At 38.2% G+C, this 26,511-nt stretch overlaps 2 protein-coding genes across 3 annotated transcripts in view; both read right to left on the bottom strand.

The window, feature by feature from the left end:
* The window catches only part of slc25a21 (solute carrier family 25 member 21), an 82,038-nt gene extending 64,593 nt beyond the window's left edge, over window positions 1–17,445 (bottom strand). The window contains exons 1-2 of one of the 2 annotated variants that reach the window (XM_043263642.1): window positions 17,234–17,445; window positions 16,957–17,038 (exon numbers count right to left, since the gene is read on the bottom strand). In XM_043263642.1, coding sequence (XP_043119577.1) covers window positions 16,957–17,023 — 67 coding nt within the window. In that variant the 5' untranslated portion in view covers window positions 17,024–17,038; window positions 17,234–17,445. The remainder of the gene's footprint in view (window positions 1–16,956; window positions 17,039–17,233) is intronic. The other variant, XM_043263643.1, reaches the window with a different exon arrangement.
* Window positions 17,446–18,365: 920 nt separating this feature from the next.
* Window positions 18,366–26,511, bottom strand: part of plekhh1 (pleckstrin homology domain containing, family H (with MyTH4 domain) member 1) — a 37,581-nt gene continuing 29,435 nt past the window's right edge. Inside the window, 11 exon segments of the mRNA XM_043263861.1 lie at window positions 18,366–20,652; window positions 21,025–21,171; window positions 22,430–22,513; window positions 22,647–22,776; window positions 23,670–23,751; window positions 23,754–23,808; window positions 23,883–24,024; window positions 24,133–24,230; window positions 24,334–24,489; window positions 25,293–25,470; window positions 26,336–26,433. Coding sequence (XP_043119796.1) covers window positions 20,470–20,652; window positions 21,025–21,171; window positions 22,430–22,513; window positions 22,647–22,776; window positions 23,670–23,751; window positions 23,754–23,808; window positions 23,883–24,024; window positions 24,133–24,230; window positions 24,334–24,489; window positions 25,293–25,470; window positions 26,336–26,433 — 1,353 coding nt within the window. The 3' untranslated portion in view covers window positions 18,366–20,469.

The following is a 26,511-nucleotide window of genomic DNA, read 5'->3' as shown; positions in this document are numbered from 1 at the left end:
TGTGTGTGTGTGTGTGTGTGTGTGTGTGTGTGTGTGTAAACAACAAGGCCACTTTCAGAAACCAATTAAACCAATAAAACCATATCGAAACAGGAAGAGAATGAACAGAACATTGACCTGACATATATAACTTTTTCTGATCCTTAAATCTGATTGGACAGCTTCACCTGTGCATTCTAGACAGGCTGTCAGTCAATGCTTTTTCACTTTCACTGTTTAAGTCCTGTCTCACAGGTGTGTCTTTCAGGATGGCCTGGGAAGAGGAGGTGTCCAAAGCCCATCAACTGGTCAGTGGGGTTCCTTAAGGATTATTTTTTCCAATTCTCCATGTGCACTACATCACTGGGACCAATCATACGGGCACATGGTTTGTCCTACCATTGCTAAACTGCATAACTTCTTGTCCAGGCACTTGTCATAGGCTGGACTACTGCAATGCTCTTTTTTGTTCACAGTTCCTGGCTGGTGAAATGATCTTCCCACCCCATCTATAATTATGAATCCCTTACAATTAATACACTTCAGCAACATCTTTTATTAATATTTGACTGCATCCTAAAATTAAAAAAATGCGCACTTACTGTTTATTTGCCTCTTTATGATGAATCCCTTGTTGTATTGCTCAATGGTAAACGTAAATGCAATGTAAACAAAATGCAGCCCTAAGTCATATACGAGACCGGAAGATCACAGGAGAGGGTAGCTCCTTGAGATTTACCATCCTGCAGAGTTTAGCTCCAATCCTAATCAAACACACCTGAACTAGCTCATCAAGGTCTTCAGGAATAGCAAGGTGCATTTGAGCAGAGTTGGAACAGAAGTGCAGAAACAGGAATGGCTGTCATAGAGGCACAGGAGTGAGTTCTGTGGCTTTCAAGAAGAAAGTAACCTTGCACACAGCCAGACAAAACCTAGAAAACAATTTGGCACCATCACAAAAACCACCCAAAATGCCCAGCATTACCACTCATATTTACTTCAGAAAATGAAATTTCAAATTGTAATGAAAACTTCCTTGACAGCTCTTGTGCGGTTTTATACTACAGTATACTACAGTAAGTCTTGTTTTGTTGAGTAAGGTTTTGTTTTTTTGAGAGGAGCAAATTTAAGGAAACATGAGCAAAACATCCTTGGGCACAGATGCCATCCCTTAAAAGAAAGAATTCACCTAAACGTCAACATCGACCACAAAAAATACACAAAGAAGACAGAGAAACAGTTCACCTCGCTTTAAACTTGTACCAGCCTCTTATCCAAACACAAACAGAGGCTCACAATAAACATAGAAAAGGGGAAAAGTGGGGGAAAAAGACTGAATGCAATTCATGTAGGTTTGGAGGGCTGAATTAAGATCACAAACAACGTTCATGTATGTTATAATGAGGTTTGAAGGCATCCTGACTGAAGGAAGCAATACCTGAGATACACTGAGATGTCTTAGTCGTCAGAGACACATGGCCATCTGTCCCACTCCAATGCCACAACAAATCACCAAGTTACAAGCACTGAGCTGACCCAGAGCTCAACTCGCAGAGTCAAAACAGGATAATACACTTGTTTTTCTCCCTTCCTCCTAATTAGGTAATAAGAGTGATTTGCCTTGCTAAATCAAAAACAAGTGCACATGAAATTAATTTAGATTTAAAAAGATTTAAAAAAAAAAAAAAAAAAAAAAAAAAAAAAAAAAATAGGGCCAACAGGCCACTTCAGGGTAGAGACACTTCAAGAGCCTTGGTTCACTAAAGTAAAGGCTCAAGAGTTCTCTGTTCTATTGGTCAAGGAGTCAAAGATTTGACCTTACAAATTACTCAACACTGGGATTAAGGATTAAACCCTTGCGCTCACTTCCTGTGCCTTTGATAAATTCTGGATTTATCTGATCTTTCTTGGATACATGGACCCACACACACACAGCCGTCCAAGCTAAGGACCACAGTGGTGCTGGCGTGTGCAGGGGGCGGCGTCTGCCATGGCCTTGAATGGCTCTGTCCGCATCAGCGCAAAACTGGTTCTGACAGAGCACCGCTGGAGGAGAGACGCCTCTGCCCCTCCCTCACGCTGTTTCCCTATGAGATGCTATCATTCCTCCCGCAGACTAGATTTCTTGGGTGACTTCAAAGCTTGTTCACTAAGTGTTTAGAAGAATGCGATGGAAACAGGAAAATAATGTTCTGATTTCTGTAAACTTTATAACATCTGCTTTTGCTTAGCGTTGCTGCAGCGCTGAGCGGCGCCTCCACTCCGCTCTTCGCTCGGGACATTTTTTCCCACAGTTTAAAAAGCACCTCACACGCTGTGCCAAATCAAAGACAAAGAACGGTGGAGCAAGCAGCAAGAACAAATTCCTAGTTTAAAAAAAGCACAAGGAAAACAAGAAAAGGAAGGCCTTTTTGAGGAGGTAGAGAATTTGATTAGTTCATCGAAACGATTCTTCATTATTTGTGTTCTGTGTCATTCGCAAGAGAGTGCTGATAATTGAAAATAAAATGAAGGATCATAATCTGTTTATGTGGTCTTGTGTGATCTTGGATCAAGAACAGCTTTAAAGAGCAGATGCAAACATCTGCATGCATTTGCATTGTCAGTGTTCATACAAAATGAGGATGTACAGGTATGTCTGCCTTCTGCCACACATATACACTTACACAACATCCTTATGTGCACTGCAAGGGACGCAAAACTACCTCTGGCATGCAAAAAAAGTCCCACTGCAATTTGTAAGTCAGTATCCTTTGCTTAAAGGGTAGCATGACAAGACTCCTATGTATACACACAACATCCGACACGGAGCCGGAGGGCTTCTTCTCCTTTCCTTAACTCAATCATACTCAGGTTTCACTCTCGTCCATCCGAACACACTCACTTCCTTCTTCTGACCTCCCCCATTCAGACCATAACCTACAACGTAACATGTATAAGCAGCTTTAAAGCCTGCAGGAATACACCATACAAAATATTTGATCCATAACTTGATGGATGGATGGATTATATGATAATGTAACTTTCAGTCATTACCCAAAGTTGCTAGCAAGGTTTCATCTCAGGATTAAAGCATTTGTGAAAAGCATGGTCATGGTCATTATTATAACAGTATTTGGTTTACGGCTCAGGACGTTGTAGCATTATTAGCAGCAAATGCAGGACTACTGATTCTTTATCAACACAAGGGTGAGGGTGATATTTATATTTGATTTAATCATACAAGAACAGAAACCAAATCATGAAGATGCATATGAAACACAAGTACTCTGTGTGAGTGGTGTGAGAGCACTAACACTGGGAAGGATAAAGGACAGACAAAGGAGGTTGCTAACTGCCAGCAACTTCTATTTGTTTACTCTACTTTTGCTTGTTGTATTCATCAGATTTAAATCTCAAATGACTTTTGTAGTACAAAGAAATAGAAAGAGTGCCCAATTTTCCCCTAAAAGAAACTGAGAGTGTCCCTTGATTTCTTTTGCGGAAGTTGGCAACCCTAGTCCAATCAAACTGGCATGCACACAAGAAAACATCAGTGTGTTAGAGCATATTTGCTAGATGCAAAGACCTTTTTCATTAGGTTTTTGTAGATTTGAGAGACCTCTCGTATGTCAAGAAGTTGTCTTATATTCTCAAACATAATCAGTCTATTGGAGAACTTTTGAAAGACATTGTTTGTTTAGCTCATGACTAGAGACAATGCTAAACCATTCCATGCTAGCTAGGGGCTAGTTAAGTAACAGTCATCCAGAACAATTTAAGTGTACCTCTCTGAAGTCTAACCCATCTTAAACATGGTCTGCTCTCTGTCATGAGCTAACCCATCCCCTCCACCCTGTCATAACGCTGTTGTTTGCAGATGACATTGCTGTATGGTGAATGTACGTGTTTGAGGTTAATTGAAAACACATGCGTTTCTACACAAACATTTGTGGGGGCACTGTAAACAATGCTTGCTCCATCCTTCTCTAGGGCAATCGGGCTTAGAAGGTCAGGGGTGCTGACTGGTGCCAGGTTCTGTCCGTCTGCAACATAACACAGAGCTGACATGAGACGGGGGTTCTGAGTGTGGTCCTCACATGTCTTCGTTTAGCATAACGTTACAGTAAGGCGGAAGTGACCCTATAACACCCTTACAGTGAGAGGCATGCCTGAATGGAGGTCAGTCTGAATGGAGGTCATTAGCATGGCTGTCAGGGGCACGTGTGGATGCGGTGGGTGATTGGGGGTCTTGGCCTCCTGGATTGTGGTCCACAGGTCTACAGATTTGAAAAAGTCATTTCCTCACTTTCCTGCTTCAGGAAAAAGGGCAGACCAAGGAAAATAAATGCAGGGAAAGGGGAGAAAACAAATTAAGGTGAACGTTGAGAAGGTGCCACTGGCAATGTATGGGTGAAATTAAGGAACCAAACTTAAGGAACCAAACTTATGAAGGACAGGCAGAGAGGGAAGTGGTACAGAGGAAGCAATACAGCGTCTGACATTACATCCCGCAAGAAGACCCCAAAAAACACAGGTGCAGTTGAAGTCGACACCAATATTCTTTGCAAAGCACTATTATGTAATTATTGATTATGTAAATTAAATTTATAGAGCCCCAACGTAATGTATTAGCATTATTAACACAAATATTTCTCTTCCAACTACTCACTAGCTTTGTATACATTGTGTTTATTCACTTCAGCGCTGTTTCAAAATCGTTAAGTAAGAAATTGAAAGCATCAAATGGAACACACCAATAGCGGATGCTTTTAAAACAGGCAAAATGCTGCCTTGCCTTCAAGTTCTATGGTCGAATTCAATGTATCCTTCCAAGAGATTGCAATTCCTGAATGCAGTGCAATAATCTCAGAAAAAAACAAATGGAGGATGAACCAGAAAGATATTATTAATATGTATAATTAATTAAAAAGCTATTAATTAAAAAATGCTAAAACTATTGACTATAAATCAATTATCCATGTGCCAAGTAGAGTTCAAAAAAGGCCACTTAGGTTCCACCTCTCTTAGGATGCTTTCAAACAAAGTATCTGGCTATGTAGGCAGCTCACCAAGTTCTTGGACCACATTCTTTGAGCGTGTCTCTCAACAGAGATCGAAAAGTGATTGCTTTAAGAAAAGTCACTGTGACATGCCTCGTCAGCGCCACTTATGCTCAGCCAGTCTGTCCCCCAGCCCTCCCTGTCCTTAGTCCCTCAGACCCGGACTTCCTGTTCCTGCCTCCCGCTACAATGATAAATTGCTGCAAGCTCCATTCAATTACGCCTTGAGTGCGAAGAGACAGGAACAATGGGAGCTGGCCTATGCAGTGTGGCGCAGGCCCACTGCATTCTTAGCAACAATTTAGCCTAATTAGCATCAACTCCTGGCCCATCCATCATACTCCTCAAGAAACATAAACAAACTGTCAGCTCTAGCGTAACAAACAGATCGCCCAGCTACTTAACACAAATTATTCTTACATGAAACGCAGCTTCTCAGGCAACCTTCCCCCCTCCAGGCCATCTGGGGGAATGAAGGGCTATTAAAATTGAAGACATATGTTCCAGTCAAGTTCAACTCCCCAGACTGTTGCGGCTGATGCGGTGACAGTTTGCCCAGGCTTATGAGGGAGCTGGGTGAGGATGGAGCAGTGTTTTGGAGGAGGGAAGGATTTGAATGAGTATGTGATCAGGTTAAGAACAGGTGTGATGGATGTCAATCATGATTTATGGAGGCTTGAGCTGCCATTTCAAATCGTGGAACTCTCTGCTTGACATATCTGAAAAGGCTGAGAGAGCTGGGAAATAAAGCATTGCTATTTTTTCTTGAAACATTTGGCAGTCATCATTACATGGATATGGACGCCTACCAACCTATAAAAGTCAGACATGAAATAAAGGGATCAGTAGTTCTTTTTTAACATTCTGTTTTATAGGACAGTTCTTGTTAATTTTTCAGAAAGAAGCAAAGCGTTTAGGGACTATTTGGTTGGAAGCAAGTACTAAAACAAGTATCGTTGCAATACAGACAATAGGACAATTGAACATACTAGTTATCACCTAATTAAAAAGGAGTGCAAACGAATAAACTAATTACCACTTAAAGAGTCAGAAACTCCTTTTTAGCCAGAACTATTTAAATTTAGCAAAAAACTAATGCAATTCAACCTAAGCATTGCTTATGGGAAAAAAAAAAAAAATAACTTGTGCAGACTTCATTCCATGGGTACATTAAACTTCAATTTGATGTTTCTTTTTATTTTTGTCTTAGCTTTCACAGTCAATTTGGGGGAAGAGCTCATGAATGAAATAAAATAAATTAAGGCTAAATATTTCTGATGGAAATATATAACTCTGAAATGTTCTGAGTATAATAACAAAGAGAACCAAAAAATGTAGAATCTGTTAAGTTAAACCAGGTAACATGACAGCTTGGAAAACGTAAAGCTCGGTCTGACTCTCACACGCTGCCAAACTCTCCAAATTTGTCACTTTTCCATTTCCTTTTTGAAGTTATGCAGCGTGTGAAATGCTTCGCTAATTAACTAGGAAGCTTGGCAGGAGTGCCTTGTTGTTTTTAGGGGAGCGATGGCAAACCTCAGTCGTCTCGGCTAAAAGAGACTGTGCTAACTCAAGAATGACAAATACACCATTGCTCCTCCCCCAAACGTAAAAAAAAAACAAAAACAAAAATACAAGATAACCAAATAAAATGACAGAGTGCTGTTCATTTTTCATGCCCTTCTTAAAGTACCTTTCTTCTATTTTAAGCATACAACACAAAGTGGCAGTTTTATGCACAAGTGAGATTCCTTGCCAAGGTGTCAGTGGAGGGTTATTTTAAACACTACACAATATCAGAATCATGTCATTTGCTGTTTTGCTCATTAGCGATTCCTGAATTGGAGCCCAAAATAATTTAAATTCACCTGTGAGGCCAATTTTGAGCCTTGTTCTTTTATTTGATCTTCTCGTTTTTTTTCAAAGCATGATTAGATTAGTGCAACCCAAAATAGTGAAGTTAAGGAAAATAATACGGTCCTCTAGCATGATTAATAAATGGACTGCGTCTTCCATCGAGGCAGCTCAGTGCCTCAGACAGCATGACGTTTGATTTACCCATATGCAAAATGCTCATTACGCTCTCATTTTTCCCACACCACTCTATTTTTTCCATTTTCAAAGGCAGGTCTTTCAGCTCAGCCCTTGTGATGATGGATATCACTTATGAGCTGCTCAGCTTCTGGTTTATAAAGCATAGACATATTCAGACTGCTAAAGCTGGCCCGTTTTATATCAGGTGTGTGACCTAACAGGGGGTTGGGATACAACAAATTACATTTTTGCCTGCTTTCTGTCTGAACAGTCATTTTCCGAATACTGAAAGAGATTCCACCGCGATGAATTACGCTTACGGTTACTGCGCATGTATTCTTTTCATGAGATCTTCAGCATCACTAATTTAATTCATTTAGCAAATTTTCCACTCTTCCATTTACTCAGTATTATTAGAATAAAGAAATAAGCCTGCATTTTAGGCTGTGATTTTACAGTGTTGGTAGGAGGCAGAAATGACTGGATTGTATGACTCCAAAAAAAAAAAGAAAAAAAAAAAGAGGAATAAAAAATCTCTATTAAAAATGTATTAAATTCATTTGTTTTACTGTTTCTGGAAGAACAAAAGAAAATGCTGTAATTTTTGATGTTTCTCAGTCAATCACATTCACACTGTTTTTAGAAAGTCAAATCATTTCCAAATAATAATCATAATAATATATCTTTATATAAAATTATAATTATCATCCTCAGTAAGGTAGTAATTACTGTAGTAAAATAATAATGCTGTCTTAATTTCATCACTTGCAAAAACTTTGAACTTTAATTTAGGCCAAAAAAAATGCAGTTTCTGCAATTTGAGGTTTATTACAAAATATTCCTTTATACAGAAATATAGCATTTTGAGATATAGCATTTGATTGTCATCACATAGTGCTTTTTGTGAATAGGCGGGCACTAAACTTCTGATTGGTGGAGTGTTCTTTGCATAACATATACTGTAGTTTTTCACCAGAGAACCCACTGTTAAGCACGATTGTTTAAAAAGAAAGTAGAAATAACAACAAAACTTCAACAAAAGCATACACCATTAATTAGCAGCCTCTGTGTTTAGATGTTGTTGTTTTTTTTCATTCCAAATAATGCCTTAAATGTTGTTTATTCAGATTTCAGAACAAGAACTATGCGTTTTATAATGTTATTTTATCTAACCTTACAATAATTAGGGGAACCGAGATTAAAATTAGACATGGTTGTCCGATTTTATTATTGTTTTGGTCACATGAAGACATGAGAGAAAAAAAGGAAAGAAGGCCACTGAAATTCGGGTGCTGCTCATCTGGCAGAGTTCTCAGAGTAAGAAAACAAACCCTGATCTACTTCCCTACAAACAGCTTCCCGCAAACTGGCCGAATTCTGCAGCCCAGCACCAGGATGTTTGGCTTACAAAATGACTGCTGCCACAGCCATTCTACCTAATTGCCTCTTGGGCAATTATTGTAGCCCTCTGTCCAGCCATTTTTGGTGAAAAAAAATATATAGTCATAATGTTAGTGTGGATTACGTTACATTCATAGTTTTTACCGAATCGTGTTAGCCGTGTGCGTAATGGAGATTTTTTTTAAGGACACTTAAAGTACATATCACAAATGTAATTAAATCTGAGAGTGGGTGGTTTGAAAAAAAATTACCAAACAAAACATTTCCCTAAGCAATCAAAACACAAACAGACCCACAAAAACGGCAGCGACCTGCACATAATCACAGTGAGACATTTCCTCCACGCCAGGCATTACCATTCACTCACTGCCATTTATAAACATTGAGAGGGACAAACAGGGAAAGCGCAGGCAACGACAGGCCGTATCGGTCTGGATATGAGCTGATAAATTGGTGGCTGTGGAAAAAGTGCCCCATGGGCTCCATCTATTCAGCCGACTGAGGCGGAAAGGGCCGTTTTCAAAAGCACCCCAGAGCCTGGCTATGCATGACAGAGCCTGACACCAGAGCCATACTAGATTCCTTTCTACATGGGCGGCAATGGGCTCCTGGGAAGGAACAAGTGCTTACGGAGGAGATATATCTCCCATCTCATCAGCTCTGCTTCTACCCTCATACTAACAAACACCTGCTGAGCCATCAGATTGTGAGTATTACATGGCACAAATCTACAACGAGAGCATCTCTACAATATGCTTCTCATGCAAATAAGTTGACTGAAGCATAAAAGTGCAACTGCAAGTATAAAATGTAATTTATCTTTTCAGTCTAATTATACAATAGCCCCATTAATGCATTTGAACTTAAAAGCCACACTTAATGGATAATTTTTTTTTTGCACTGGATAAGAAAAGTGCCATGGGAGTAGACCTAGAATTTTACTCAGAACGTTTCTTTTCCCTTTTTTTGAATGAATAGACAACTATTTTTGTCTTTGTATAAAAATAATGATAAAGATATTTTAAAAGTATTTTTTTTATATAACCATTAAAAATAATAAACTGAAATATATGGTGTGGTTAGATATTTTTCAAACAATTGCCATATTTAAGTGTGTCACGTCCAAACACTTAGAGGCCACTGTATCTGCAGATAAATGACCACAAACATATAGAACACAGCAACAACAAAAACAACACTTTTTTTTCATATGCATATATGATTCAAACCCACAACCTTCTGAGTCTCATCTGCAGAGACGACAAAGCAGTCGTTGTGTCCTTCCGGGAAGTTTTATCTGGGGAAAGCATCTGTCATCTCTCATCAGAGGCTTCTGCCGCCCCAATGCTGCCACAGTCAGCAGACTGATAGCTTAACCTTTCCACCATACTGCACTTCAAAACGAGCAGAGAGCCCCTAGGATCCCTCAGAATGTGTGGTCTTCTCTCTGCACCACTGATTTCTGCGTGCATGTCTCATTCTGTACGAGACACCGCTCGAGGATAAAGATGCCTTTTCCCTTCGCTTCTGATCTCATTTATTCCTCTACCAAACATCGAGAAATCTTAACGTTGGTACGAGCATGTTCTCAGGACTTTAGCGCCTGGAATAGAATGTGCTGGCCAGCTATGTCGGACTGCGGTCAGGATGAGCAGTACCACCTGCCATGGTGGTGCCCGAGTGTTAGACAGTGATGGGCAAATGAGAGATTGGAGTGTTTTTGGAATGTTAGCAAAGCCACTGGCTAGTAGCCATTGCTCTTGTGGGAAATGAAATCAGTGCTATTTGAACACGTCATATTTAGTCCAGAGGGAATCTGAAGTCCTGAGACCCATTTTGGATCAGGCTAAAACCATCAGAAGAAGAACAGGAAGCTGTGTTTCATTTTTGTGAGATGACGTTAAATTCATAACAGAAATCAGTCCATTGGATTGGACGGAAAAATGACCTATGTGATGCAAAAAGCTTCTAGATCAAAAGTTTTACCATCGACCGTTCCATACGATTCTCCTACATAATTATAACTATATAAATCTTCTGTATTACTATAAAAAGCTTTCAATTTTCAGCCTCAACCTCCACATGGAACGTCATCGCTTGGTGAAAGATTTATAAAGCCTGGAGAGAAGGAAAGGGAGGAAGTAAAACTTTAAAATAGCTCTCTACTGCCACCTATTAAAGAGTGTGGCAACTGCAAGCAAAACGTTGACTAAAACATCCCCATTATTGACAGAAAACAGGGGGGGTCAAGTCAGAAGAGTGAAGTGATTATTACAACATTATGACAGCTTAAGATTTAAAGGCTGGCCGAAAATTTTAGCGGACATGTTATCCAGTTAGGATGCAGCTTTTTTCCCAGGCTGGAAGAAAACGTCCCCAGGCAAAGTGATGATCATGGATCAGATCAAACTGAAAAAAACTAAATAAATAATTTTTATGATTCAGTCCTAAAAGCTTCTCTGGCCGCACCCTCTGTTAAATTAAGATCCTGCCAATCATTCCAAACTAATTTATAAAGCAGTCAGCATCAAATTGTGCAATAATCCCCTCCCACTTTCCTGCCAGCGCCCATCCTGTGCCACTCGGTAACATGAGCGAACAGGAATTCAAGACGTAAAACTAGGGCACTTTTCCATGACCCAACATCATTTTTTATATCTTTATTCCATTGTATAATTGCCCTTATTTCAAACATAATAATGGAAACCGCTTCATTTCTCCCCCATCCCTTCTTATTGCCTCTTGATTGTGACATCTGTGTCTGTCTTGATTTTATTGGATGAAGCGCTCCTTTTGAAAGGATAATAAACGTGTAAACAAATTCAAAACAAGCCTTTCTCCTAAGCTTTGGTTCTCATTATCAAATTGTGCGGCCGCCCTTGCCAATGTCCCCCTCCTAGGCAATGTCATCCTTTTACAACTCAAGATCAGCTATAATCAAAAGTGTCTATAAATTTGAGCTTCTCTAATTAAGGTCTCCTCGCAAAGCGCACAAGCGGGCGACCAGGCAGGGAACCTTCCCAAAAAGACTCAAATTGGCTCCCAAGCACAACAAATCACATTATGATTTCAGCTCTTGCCCACGCACCGCTCATCTTGAGTCAGTTAACCCAGCTAAAGAGGCCGTCTCGCTGCTGCAGACCTGTGCTCTGACTACCTAAAAAAGCTTGCAGTCACTTGAATAGTTTAAAAATGCTGAGAGAGAAACATACATGTAAAGTCAATGACGGGCGTTAAAAAATATTTGCACATTTTTGAACACTTTCAGATCACTTAAAAAAATGTCATGTCACTGCGTAAAGTAAAAAAATATTAACCTAAATGGCGTCTGCAAACAAATTATGTCAGATATTTAGTCTTCGCTTTGCTCGGTATTTGCTTTGAACATTAAAAGGTTTTGTTTTTCCAAAGACGTGACGCTACATTTAATAATAAGAAAAAAGAAAAGTATTCATTTCTTTAAAGATTGCATCGACAATAATATTCAGCACCTGTATATACACATACTTACAAGGCTAAAAAACATTTACATGCTCAATCAAGAAATCTCTCCCTACATCATTTTTGACTGTTGTTGTTTTTGACAGTACTTATTATGTTTATTTATAATTCAAGCTTTTCTACTGAAAAAATGACTAGGTTTGTAATTCTCTACAATTTGGCGTCTCAAATTAGATTCAGTTAAAAGATGTATACATTACTTTTTGACTTGGATTCATCTGTGACGTTAGTATTTGACCAAAGTCCTCTGAGATGTTTGCTGCTTCTTCACATGAGAAACCAGGCCGACAGCAGAACTGTAACTCTGGGCAGAGATTCACCAAAAGTTTCCAGACAATATAAAGCCAAAATGGGACAATGATTTGTCTCTCAAACAGAGCAAAACACAAGTCTTCCACCACAGTTAAGTCATTGCAAATTACAGCATGGCGGACTGAGAAACAATTACAAATTTAAAGTGCATTTAAAGAGCTAAGAGAGAAGGTTATTTTTAGACGGAGCTTTATGGGAATACGTTCATACGAGACTTTATGATCAATGCAATGTTGTGATCACTCCATCAAAAGCTCTTCTCCAGCCAAAAGACATATCAGCATTCTGCGCTAATTACAAGGTCGGACAACAGCCAACTGGACGGCAGTCCAAGAAAAAGGGAACGCTTACACGCAAATTCAAGCACACACAGTGTAGCATCTACCGTACAGTTTCATTTTCCTACAGGGTCATTCAAACTATGGCCCTTGACTACTTAGACTAAGTGCTCAATTAAGCATAGCTTGTTAGCTGGTTTCCTTTCCAGCTATGTTATTGCTGCCATGTGCTGTATTACGGTACTGTATGTAATACAGCGTGTTCGGCCAGTATGATGGTAGATCTCAGTGCTTTGGAAAACTCTGACATCTTAGTGACTCTTATTTTACTTCACTCAAATTTCGTTTTCATGTTATGTCCACAGGATTTTTTCTTTATATGAGCGACTCTGTAAAAGGTGTGAAGATCTGAACAAAGTAAACGTGAAACTGTGGCATATATCCAAACGACACAGCAAATGCTGCACTTGGATATTATTTAATGTGAAACATGGGTATTATGTACCAAAATGAACCTGGACACATATATTTTGCGGAGAACCATCCCTTCTTCGAACACTTTGAGGAGTTTGTGTGATTAAAAACATTAAGGTCAAGTTCAACCTTGAGAGGATCTTGATGTATATCAATGGAAACACTTTTTTAAATTCTTAATTTGCAATTAAATTGTAAACTCTATTAGATTTACATGCTTTTCGTTACTAATGGCAAGATTTTAGAAAGGCTGCATTAATCAGCAATATTTCCTGTGCCACTTTATCAAAAATACAAATCGTTTCAGAGGCCAGAAGTTCCTATTTAATGAAAAAATACGAACAATGCGTTTCAAAACGAGCTAATTTGCTTGACACTAATTTTTGCCAATGGCATAAACGTCATTCAAACACTGGGAGTATGTTTTATCAAAAATGAATGTGGTTAACATTAACAAAGTTGATTAGATCACCATCGCGATCAGGCGATAGAGCATATTGTACTTATTGTAGTCAGTTCCTCTCGGTCCGCTCCAAAGGTCCTCATTTTAATAATTTCCCCCAGAAAATAACCACGAGCACTAGCCCAGACATAGCCTCCCATGTCGAACAATCATAATCACGCTACTCTTACCATAACACCGCAATTATCCTCATTGCTTACAGCAACACAGCGTGCGTGATGGATGAGTGTGTGCGTGCTTGTGTGTGTCTGAGTGAACCGTCTACAGCAGAAACGTCTCCCACGCACATCCCCATCTGTCGCGGCTCCTCTGCTCTGATCAGTCCAGCGTGCGACCTCCATAAATCATATCATTAAGATAACGTCAGCGGCCCCTGGCTGGCTCGTACATTACCCAGGCAGACTAAACTCCATCCGTTCAAGGCCTCAGCTCTGACAAACAGCTGACACGACAGCGACAATCCATGTCCGGCTCATGCAAACAGTAGTTCGACAGTAGTTCTTGTAGGCGTATGGGACTCGGAGGAGTGTTGTTTTATCACCAGAAGAAAATGACCCATTCGCGGTGTAAACAAATGCTTATTTGAGGCGTTTGCTCTTTTAAGGATTGCTCCCATCGACTGCAGGTACCTGTGGGAGGTATATGATCTGTTTGGAGAGTCTAAGCTCCTTGCTGCATATGTTACCATTACACTTCATGCCTGGTTGCAGTCAACTGATTTCTTGTGACATTATGATCCTGCACATTTCCTCTAGCGGTAATTAGTCGTAGCAGTCAATAAATCTCCTCTGTTTGTTTTTGTAATGTTTATTATGGTTTAATTGCGTTTTTGCCCCATTTCGAGAAGGGTTTTCTACGACGAGGGCACTACAGACACGCTCGAGTTTTGTCATCCGACGCCAAATGATTGCATTATCACATAAATTTCATTAGAAGTCTGATTATATACCCGAACTATGTGTTCAGATATAGAATGACACCAAAAAAAAAGACAAAAGTCTAAAAAACGACACAGAAGTGAGTGTATAAAAAGGCGATTTGGAGGCTCAGAGAAGAACCCTCCAAGATCAACATTACTTCAAACATGAGCTCATCTAAACATCTGTCCACAACATGTCCAATCATTGCCCTGCTGAGGCATGTACAATTGTTTCTGGAAATAAATATTAGGCCTAATTCGGCTCTGATTGTAGCAGCCAGTTGTGGCCCGGAGAGGAAACGGTCTTTGCGGCTGAAATCTAATGTACTTTTTTTTTTTTTTCTCCCAGGGTCCCTCTTTTAATTGCTTTTATTTATTTGATCTCGTGGTACTCTTTTCTTCTTCTCGGTTTAAGTTTTGCGAAACTATGCGTCTGATGCTCTTATAAACTTCATTTCACACTTACGCACCGGTTAAAACAGGAGAGGTCTGAGTGCGTTTTAAGTGAGGGTCTGCAGCGGAGGGGTGGACTGAGTTCAATTATACTTAGGCTGTCTGTCTTTTCCCGTCACACTCCATTTGCGGTCGGCGGATACGTTTACACAGAAACTAATCATAACTAAAACATTTTTGTGTAAATCTTACCAAATTACTCCGCATAACAGGGGCAGGGAAAGGAAATCAATACCAAAAACACTTAAGGTAACATCTGACCGTTCTTCCGGACCTTCTGGATAAAACTAAGATAAATGATGAAAAGAAAATAAGTTCCCATTAAGAACACTTATGAAAGAGAATTTTTTACATAATTGGGCGAATGTAAAGTTTGCAATATCCGGCTCAACTAATACAGGCCCATTTTTCACAATTATTGCAGGATTGCGCTGTACATCGTCGGGCGAATCACCTAAAAGTTCCGTATAGATGGAATATTTTCTAAATAAAAAACATGTCAGTAAATATTAGTGCTCTTATAAAGCAGTCATATACTCCAAGAACCTGGGCCTGATTTAGTGCAATACAGATTTGATTAAATAATTACTTAAGATTCTCCTTAAAGAGAGAATAGGACGGAATAAAAAAAAAGTCAAATTAGTTACATATTTTAGAATTAATTCTACCTCATTAAGATTCTATGGACTTTCACAGGAGGATGCATGTCCATAGAGCATGAAAAAGACAGACAGTGATGCTTAAAAGAGAGAAAAATGCCCTTTGACCACCAGCAATGCCAAGTGCAATGCTTCCCCCTTGTGGTACATTGAAAATGGCAATCTCATAAAATTTACTCGGTTATTATTAGGTACGGTTTAAACTCTCCCCGGTTTCTGCCTTGAACACACGCCCCGTTTTCTTTGTATATCCCTGAATGGAAAGGCTGTGAAACGAGTCCTGGTAGGATATATAAAATGCACTGCAGCGACATTAACTCTTGTGTCCTTCAGAGAGGGGGGAAAAATCAGTTTTGGAGAGCCAATCCGAACCTGAGAGAAGCCAAGAACAAACCCGAGCCAATCCCCGCGACCAGGTCACACATAAATGAACATTTCGCTCCATCCAGCCTCGTTAACGCGCTGCTGGAGGGAATAAGACAAGTGCAGGGGGCGCTAACTAATAACACTGGGTTATTCTACCAAAACAGAAAGAAAGAAAAGTCCTAAATTGCTTCTTAATAAGAAGCAAAGTTCAAAGGGCGTTAAAATATAAAGCCTTTATTTATGTTAACGTGAAACCTAGAGTTCAGAATATTTCATTGTCACTCTTTAAAAAAAAAGGTTTGCATGACAGTCAGACTATAAGCAACAGAAAAACATTTTGATTCGACACAAACCGACTTGCCTGTAATGACACAAAAAATAAAGTAATGCACCGGTTCTTTCTCGTTAAAGAACTCTTCGTGAGTTGATTTTCCTATTTCCACGCCAATGCATTTTGACGACCTCAAAACGCATAATGAAACCTTTTTGGAAGGCAGTTGGCATCACTTTTTTTTTTTTTTTTTTTTTTTTTACAAATGTGCAGACTTCCGTGCCGTCTGCTGAATATGTTACATAAAACGCCTAATACAACAATTGCTGGTCTCTAAATACTCGCGTTAAACGGGCTGCCTCGCGTCTCTCTAGCGTTGCGTTTTTGTGACGCTTAATGACTCATTATCTTATCGTCCTTACACACACGTAAACCCATGTAAGCATAACACGGATGAGCTAAATAAACTTTTTCATTTTGTCAGGGGTACGTTACACAAACAGCCCTAAAGAGAGGCGTTTTGAGGGAACCATTTGTAAACGGAACTAACTGAAGCGCGCGTGTACCCCGCGTACGTTACCTCTCAAGACAGACATCCGGTTCATGTCTCTGTCATCTATCGACTTTAAAATGACTCGATAACGAATTTGTGTCGCGCAAACGGTCCTGTATTATAACACTAACCTGACAAAAGGTACTCAACGGACTTCACGGTGGTTCAGAGCGTCTGCTAACTGTCGCTGAACGCGACGCTTTAGGAGTTTTACAAAGTTTGTGCAAATAGAAACCAGAAGCGCGTCTTACCTGCGGACCCGCCAGCTATGATCTGATGAGACGCTTCTCTCAGTAAACTCTGCTTTTTAGATGTCATTTTCTGATTCTGGGCCTGTGTTGAGGAAAACAAACAGTTACAGCTGCGGCGGCACGTTTTAAACCTCTCTGTTGTTTCAAACGTGTTTTGGAGTATTCTTGAGTCTCGAGAAAATGAAATGAACAGGCCTAACTATAACTATTCTGTTACTGTTTTAAGGTGGTCGTAAGCCGCACTGCATAGTGCCGAGGACGGCGGGCGTGTTCGCACCTTACTTTGGTTTGGGGGCTCGGTACGGTTTGTTTATTGTAGCTCCTCGCTTCGCGGAGATGCGGCGAAAGTCCGAGGCTGGTCTGACACGCGGCGTCCTGGCGCGAGCTGAACGGATTCGGCGCGTGGGAGCGCGCGCTCGGGCAACGCGGGTTAATTTTAACTGATTCGGTCAGAGTTCAGTGAGGACACTGTAAGAGGTGCAATGCCAAAGAATTATGCGATATAATAAAAATAATACGCTAATAAAAATATATATATATATATATATATATATATATATAATATAAAAAATATATATATATATATGTATGTTTAGGCGTAGGCTATTTTACACCGAAACACACGTCTGAATTACATGGATAACTCTATATAATAACAAGTTGCATCTGCAATCACACTGTGCTACTGCTTCTCTCATATATATATATATATATATATATATATATATATATATATATATATATATATATATATATATATATATATATATATATATAAATTTTTCCTGACACATTTTCAGTTATTTTAATCATTTACAAAACATTTTAGCAAGTCTAGGCTAAATCAGTGTCCTTTAAAGTTAATACGTTTCCTATAGCAGATAACTAAAACACGTCTATTTAGTTTATTTCATGCGTTATCTTTTAAATTAAAACCGAAAAAAAAAACATGTTTAGTTAAATGTGAGGCTTTACACGTAAACATAAATTCTAACTTGTTAGATGTTTTATGTAATCGTTAATTTTATTTCACGTTACCCGTGACTTAAGCGTCTACTTGAATGCTTATTTAAAACACTTGTACTTTACATGAAGTCAATGAATCTTAATCTTCACGCGTGTTCCATCATTTCACAAATTGCAACTTAAAAATATTTATAATGTAGCTACTGTACTATGATTTATTGATATCCAGGACATTCACTGAGATTGGCTTTTTCTATTACAGTTTAATACAATAGGCCTACAGCTTCTTAGTAGCAGTTGTACATTACCAGTCAATGTACATATATATATATATATATATATATATATATATATATATATATATATATATATATATATATATATATAGAGAGAGAGAGATTTTTTTCTGATACTCAAGCTCTTAAGAGTTTTAAAACAGAACTCTGAGGTTAAAATAATTTTCTTCTCGATGTCTCGTAAACTAAAATGTGTCTGGGATTCCTTAAAATCATATAGTGAGTCACAGTTTTTTTTTTCTCTCTCTCTCTGCAGAAGGCAACAATGAAAAGCAGGCTTTCCCTAATTCAACGTTACAACTTGCTTAGAGAGAGTCTTGGCCGAGTAATGAGAGTATTACCGTATTAGCTTAGAACATACACATTTTTCCCCATTTAATTTTCAAATTGCGAATTTATAGCAGGCTATTGGCAGGGAAATGCCATTAGCACTTTGACCTGCCTGGAGTGAGAGAGCAGACAAAACCCCACCCCATCTATAAACCTACACGGTGGCCAGCAAGATTGTTCATTAGAAGAATAAGTCATTTTTAACAAACTTGTTCTGTAAATTTGCATGAGACTTCAGTACGATTACTAAGAGCACGCCGAAAGCCTAAAAGAAAACTATCATTTGAAGAGAAGTATTTTACACATAAATGAACGTGAAGAATTTAACAGTAGTCATACTGTGCATTAATGTCAAAAACCCTTTCAATGAAATGCGAGAATTAAATAACGAAAAAGGCGACACCAGAACAATTCATTTTTTATTTGCAACAACTATACACGCATAAAATGTGAAGCTCTAACAGCGTCACTTCTGAATGCCTGTTTTACTATAATGTTAGGGCTTGGATTTTAACAATTACAAAAGTGACACTATTTGAAGCCACTTGGTTAAGGTTTCTAGAAAATGTAGTGATTAAAAACAAGATGGTTAGACAAAAAAAAAAAAATGCAAAATAAATATTTAAAATACAGAGACAGTGGTTTGATTCATAGAATAATTCAAGTCATTATTACAGCTCTTTTTCGAAACTCATCCGTACATCCTCCAAACCAAATCTGCCATATTATCGGTACGTGTTTACCTACTTATCAATTATCGGTTTATTAAACGCTCTTGGTAATTATTAAAATGTATATTTTAATGACGAAAGCAGACTGTACTTGCATTTATTGTTAAGTTTTATGAATTACGGAAAACATGCACTTCATGGTAAATACGCTAAAACCTAATGTTTGTAAAAATCGAATAAAAATTCATGTCGTAATAACATCAGTGTAACTATGTGGCCATTCTCAAGCTACAAACGTCATGAAAATATATGATCCTGCACATATTAACAGTCGTGTTGAGAATTGTGTGGCTGTGTTCTTTTATTTTTTTCTTTATACAAGAGGCAAGGCTGTGGCTAGCGAGCAAATACGAAGTAGCCTAAATGTGTGCCTTTCTGCAACTACTGTGTAACGTGAAACTTGTCACTACATGAACAGTTTGGCTCAGATTAAGCATTGTGTTTGGAAAATGGCACGAAACAAAATACAAACTCAATCACTTCACAAAGTCGTGACATCTTTATGTAATTTCCTGCTGGGGTATGTGAGAAGGATTCATCAAACCACTGGATAATACACTGCTCTTGAGTCATGTACCACATGAGACTGTCCTTTATATACTGGTTGGCTAGTTTAAATGTGTTAATGTATTAGAGATGAACTGTGTAACGTTTCCACACATTCTGATATTCAAGTGACTGATGGTGCCATTAATTAATGTACCGTTAAACAGTAAAAATGGCCTGAACCAATTCGGAAAAAAAACAACTAAACTAAACGTTTAAAAATTCAAACCAAGACAGAAATAAAATCATGTTACGCACGAATGAAAAAGTCAAAGCGTGCCTTTAACTGGACATCCAGTTTAAAAGCTCCAATTGCTTAAAAACGAACGCCAAACATTTTAGCATTCAAGAATGAGATATACTCTTGGATCTGCTCTGACTTTGTGGGTGATCTTCTCGGGGTGGGTTTCTGTTAGAAAAAAAAAAACCCACTTTGCGATGTGTTTATTTTTTGCGTTTGGACCACGAACAAGTGCGCAAGTAGTGTCTGTTTCGCGCTATAAATAACTCGCGCGGTTTATGAAACTTCAAACACGCGATCTTTGAATTGTATCCCGAAGTAAACGATCTAAGCATTTCCTAAAACGTGTTTTTATTTGATGGCGGACCGTGTGATGTATCCAGACACCCGGAGACCGAGGTTTTTAAAGGAGAGTGGGGCCTTTGGTGGTGTAAGTCATTGAGGGGAAGTGTCGGCTGTCAATGTCCCAGAGCTTCCGGTCTCCTTGGGGCCCCAAAGTTGAGCCCTGAGTCTGGTTTCCAGCCCCTGGTAAGTTGGAGGTCCAGTAGTTAATATAACTAGCCATGAGGAGCGTCAGTTCCAGGATCTACAGCATTGAAAGGAGAGAGAGAGAGAGAGAGAGAGAGAGAGACGATCAACCAGAAGGTCTTTAGTATATCTCACTGTATCAGGCCAAAAAGACAGATATACGAGCTCATTAGCGCTTCCTGTATCATGTAACGCTGTATGAGTGAAACTCTCATTGAAAGCCTGTTTTTATCATTGGGTTTCGAAAGCGGGTGTAGGGGTCCAGCTCAAGCTTTAAGTAGTTTAAAGTACTGATTTCACCCCCACACACCTCAGATCACATTTTTAAGATAGGTCATAAAATTTAATGCTAAAAGCTCCACATCAGAATCACGCCCTTACTGGCTTCATTTGAACTGCGCTTTACCTTTTGACACTTTGCAGGTCTTACCTTTGGTTTAGCCATCGCAAATAAAAGTTTATTCACAGTCTTCTTGCCCAAAACCTGGTCTTTAATCTGGCTGACCACCAGCATGAAGTCTTCCTTGCAGCCTCCGAAGGTGATCACCGACTGGTAAGGATACGTGACTAACGGGTGCTGAAGAAAAAGCAGAGCACGCAAAATTTAGATATTCACAAAAACGTATATAAACATATTAAATAGAAATGTTTCTTGAGTAGCAAATCAGCGTATTAGATTTATTTCTGAAGAATCACGCAACACTAAATACTGGAGTGATGACAATCGCATAAAATATACAATGCATTTTAAAATATATCAAAATACAAAACAGTTATTAAGAATAAAATTCACAATAATATCAATAAGTTGTAATAGTATATCACTTTTCTGCAAAATGGGGGTTTTCTGTGAGCTGGTGAGAACAGGGAGAGGATGAACAAGTTAAAGAAAAAAAAAAAAGATATAAAAATAGAAAACAGAAAATTACAGAGTCTGCCTGAACCTGTTTATTCTTTCTCAAAACAATCGGTCCTCTCCAAGTGAGAATACAGCCAACTGGGCAACATATCAGGAGTACAGCTTTTCAAACAAGGACACCTGCCAATCTAAGCCCTCTAAGTGCCAGAGAAAAATTGTATAGTTCACGAAACTTAAAAAAAAATACCCCAAAAAAGAGAAAGAAAAGAAAGAAAATAAATTCACTGAGCCAAAAGAGGGCACTAAAGATCTGTAAAGAAGTGTACTTACAATGAAAGCCCAGCAGGTATGTGGACAGAAAGGTTTAAAGCAGTATAAAGCTCATCATTTTGCTAAATTTTTCATTTGAGGTACTTTTCTACATGGATAAACATCTGCTTATATGCCATCAATGATAAAAAAAAATTGCGTGCATGTCATGGAACTGTGAAGGCTTTTGAATATTACTTAGGTTCTAATAAAATAATTTAAATGTTGTTATTAATAGTTTATATGATATATTAGAGCATTTTTTTACTTTTAACGTCAAAGCAGTATAATTTAACCCTGCATTTTCTCAGAATTAACTTTATGTAATGTACATATATATATATATATATATATATATATATATATATATATATATATATATATTTACAGACATGCTTTACAATTAAATTATATCCCTTGTTACTGTTACATTTTCATAACTGTATTATAGTTTTATATTTGAGGCGCTGCACACTTATAGGCTTTCATTAAAGAGCCTTACTTTAAGCATGTTTTTCATTTTTAACAACCTGAGAGAGCCTAAATTATTTTCAGTGGTAATCAACAGCGCACGTAAAAATTTAAGTTGCAAATGACCCGTAATATTCCTATAATGCAGTTTTACCTTCTGAAACTATAACTAGAGCAGGTCTCCGCATTCACTCACCATGGTGTAGTCCAGAACACTGAGCCCATCCTCATTAACAGCCAGCCACACTCGAGTTTGCTCCAATGAAGAGGGAGGCAGTGGCTGTGCACCAGCAGAGTGGGAGTAAAAAGAGAAATTCTGTCACGTTTTAACAGCCCTCTTACATCTGAAAAACTTTTTAGGTGGTCAAGCTCTAAGGAAACTGTCACCTTATCTACAGTGCATCTGATCTTACCTTGGCACTGAACAGCTTGGCTCCGAACAGAGGCCACTTGCGGGCCACGGTCAGGTAGATCCGCACACATTCGGAGGCTGTGCATCCACGAAGGACAGACCACTTAGTGGCCAAACGCTCAGCGAGCTCCCTGTGGGACAAAGTTGCCATTAAATTAACAAAGCAAAGTGTCTATATAAAGTTCAATCCGAAGTGAAGAAAAACAAATGAAGAAAAACAACAGTAAGCATATCATCTTACAGTTAATAAAGAAAAGTATAATATGGTTAAATATGTAGATTGGCCATTGGTAAACAGGGCTTTCTGTGGTCAAACATTAGTATAAAATTAAATTATTGCATATAAAAATGTATTCTTATACAAAATGCATATATTATATGCAATATGAATGTAAACATAATGTACAGTGTTGTTATATTTTGATATAAATGGGGCATTCTGTGGTCAAACATCACAATAAATAATTCCAAAAGGCTGTGCTTACACACACACACACACACATATATATATATATATTATATTATGGATTTTAATTTTGTGTAATTGTTATCTTTGATTTTTTTAAATTCAAAGCTTACTTACCAAATTTAAATGTACTCTACAAATGAAATGTCCTACTTACTTTGCATAATAATAATACTTATTAATAATAGTATAATACACAATACTAATTGCTTGAAGTTGTCCTAAAATTGAATAAAATGCACAACACAAAATGAATCATGTTACATTTTATTATTGTGAATTTGTGAACATTTTTAATTTGGTATATGAGATTATATGATGAGAACTGGTGACATGTAATAATTGTGAATAAACGTACCGTAACGAAATAAAGTTCTATGCATATTCTAAATAAATATATAATATAAGATTTTCTGTTAAGCTACTTTGCAACGACTGGCATCATGAAAAAAGCGCTATACAGTTAAACTTGAATATAATGATATAATACAAACAAATATAAAACGATCATGAACACGAAGCGATTACAATGAACACAAAATCAAATAATACATTTACCTAAGCTGCTCGATGCTGTATTCCAACTTGTAGCGTTTAGGGTAAAAACGCTCCAGTACCTGCAGAAGGACCTGCTGGGTCTAGGCTGAGAAGAACCAGTGGGAGACATTGCTGGCCGGTCTAGGTCTCCATGCTCCACCTGAAAGATAAACGTGAGTGAGGTTTGGTTGCGATTCGCTGCTTTAAATGCACTCGATCCACTTTGACACACACCTGTGCCATCAGCGCAGCCACCTCCAGTCCCAGTTCCTTACTAACAGGAAAGTGCCCCTGTTGTACCTCTTCGTTCACTTGATATGCCAGCAGGAGGCGCTCTCGCTCAGTCTCGCCCTTAGCCTGAGCCCGGAAACACAGTCTACAAGAAAGACGGGACACTTTTAAAACCTTAACATTATCAATGAAAACCTAAACCTTTTTAATATCTGATCGTGATAGATGCAAAACCACAATTTCTCAAACGTACCTGCTTTTGTAAGTGAGACGGACAATCCGCGTCCCTTCGTATTTTCCAGGATGAAGTTCTTTCAGTGCCTGTTCCCACTTCGAGATCACATCGCAAATCTGCAGCAGAAGATTTTTAAAAAAAAGTGTTTCTTTAATGCTTTTAAAGACTAAAATGTTTTCGCGTTTGTAAAAGCTCTGATCTTCAACGCTCGTATTATACTTTATTGCTAGGCTGCAGGCAATGCTCCAGGTCTTTTCCAGAGGGGTCGTCAGTGAAGAGCGCGAAGCCCGAAATCTGTGGCTTCCTCATGCCTGCTCTCTGGTTGACTGTGTGCAGGAACTCCTCCACCGTGGTGGAACCATCAAAACCTACAACCTAAAGAGAGATGGAGGAAGGTGAGAGGCAGCATTCTGAAAGCCTGGCGTGTCCTGTCCATCTGTCCATATTAGCAGCCATCTTAGTGACCGTATCATGAGTGGTCTATGCTGAAGAAATGTGTGTGTTTTCTGCTTGTTTGGTATTTTTCTCAATGCCGTTCCAACAATACAATACAAGCGTAAATGGGGTCTAAAATCCTGAATGCATCTTAATACCAAGCGTTAACAAGGAAAAAGTATTAAATTAAATATTTTTTTTAATTTTAATGGAACAATGTTATATTATATTACATTAGATTAGAATGTTTTATAGAACAATATTATTTAAGAAAATGCAGTTGTGTTTTTGTTGAGTATCGTATTTGATACAGCAGGCTTTTATGGTTCATAAAATGTGTTCAAAAAACAAAACAAAAAAAAAAAAACACCTTGATTTTATTCAGAGGACCAATTTGAGCAAAAATAGTAATAATAAAAATTATTTTAGTTTGTTATTTCTATAGCCAAAAAGATGAAATTCTGATAGCTTGTGTGTCAGTGAATACTTCAAAATGCATATAAATATTAAAATCTCCCAACAGTCTTCTAATATCAAGATGATTTTAAATGCTTATTTTTATGATGATTTAATTGACAGCAATAAAATAAAAGTGAGAGGTGCACAAATAAACAAAAGCCCGATAATACTTAATCACATTTTTTTCCCTTTTTTAGTTAATTATATTGATAATTTACAGGCCTTAGAAATTTGCATCTGAGCATGACACAGTGTGCTTTGGGGCCGAACACGTTTGTGTGTACCTCGTAAGTGTTGTTCATGAAGTGAACGGGTATGCTGAAGGGGAGCGAGTGGTGGTAGGGGTTTCTCAGCAGAATAGACAGGATTTCCATTCGTGAAGGCTTTGCCTCTCTCTCTCCGTTCTGTAAGGTTCTCTCTACCGAGCGCTGGCAGTATACAGCGTATTTCCCCACTTCAGTCCTGTGGGTGGACGCACATAAACACAGGCTTTCAAATTCAATTACACGAGGCAACCTGAAACACCCATATTCATATCAGTATCCAAGCCTTGTTGTGCAGTAAGCACATTAAAACCTTTTTTAATTCATTAAGCAGAATATACTGCATATGACATTCTTAAATTATGAAAGGCCCAACATCAAATTGTTGTTAAACAACAATTGTGAAATAAGAACATAACACGGAATATATATTTATAAATCAGACTATTGAAAATGTACATCTAAATATATCTATTAATTCAAATGTACACTTCCATTCTGTTTTGTGTTTTTTGCAAGAAATTAATGAAATTGATCTTCAATAATGTTACAAAATATTTTAAATAAATGCTTTTCGAATTAGAATGATTTCTAAAGCATCTTTTTAAAGCATTTTGCTGAAAGGAATGCAGATATTGCAGAATATTAAGTAAAGATTTTTTGCTATGTTTGATTAGAAATATGCGATACTAACAACTAAATTTGGACAGATTTAAAGGTGGTTTTCACAATATACATTTTTTTGCACCATCAAATTCAAGATTTTCAAATAGTTCTCAGGCAGATACCTAAAAAAAAAAAACATAAATCAATGGAAAGCTTACTTATTCAAAGCTTACTTTCAGATTCGGTTACATATGACGTGTTTAAAAATATGTTTGTAAATCAAAATATACCGTTATAGTCCTGAATATACAGTTGTAATTCCAAATATAATAATACAACTATTCACATACTGTATATTTAGATTTGTTTGTATGTATTATAAATATAGAATTAGTCTGAGCGGGAAATGTATTCCACACGCTGTACTTCGTGTAGTGTGTGAGTGTGTGGCCAGTGACCTGGGATCTGCGTTCTGCTGCAGGTACTGTCTGAGGTACCACAGGAAATGATGCTGAGGCAGGAAGAGAGCCACACACAGTGATAACAGCTGCCAGCACTGACACACAAAAAGAAGAGCGGACAGAAATATAAAACACTTCGTATGATACGGTGTGAAATCTATGTGCAAAAACAC

This window comes from Puntigrus tetrazona, chromosome 17, assembly GCF_018831695.1.
Source record: "Puntigrus tetrazona isolate hp1 chromosome 17, ASM1883169v1, whole genome shotgun sequence".
Classification (NCBI taxonomy): Eukaryota; Metazoa; Chordata; class Actinopteri; order Cypriniformes; family Cyprinidae; genus Puntigrus; species Puntigrus tetrazona.
The sequence above is the reverse complement of the archived record's forward strand: the minus strand, read 5'-3'. Positions and strand labels throughout refer to the sequence as shown.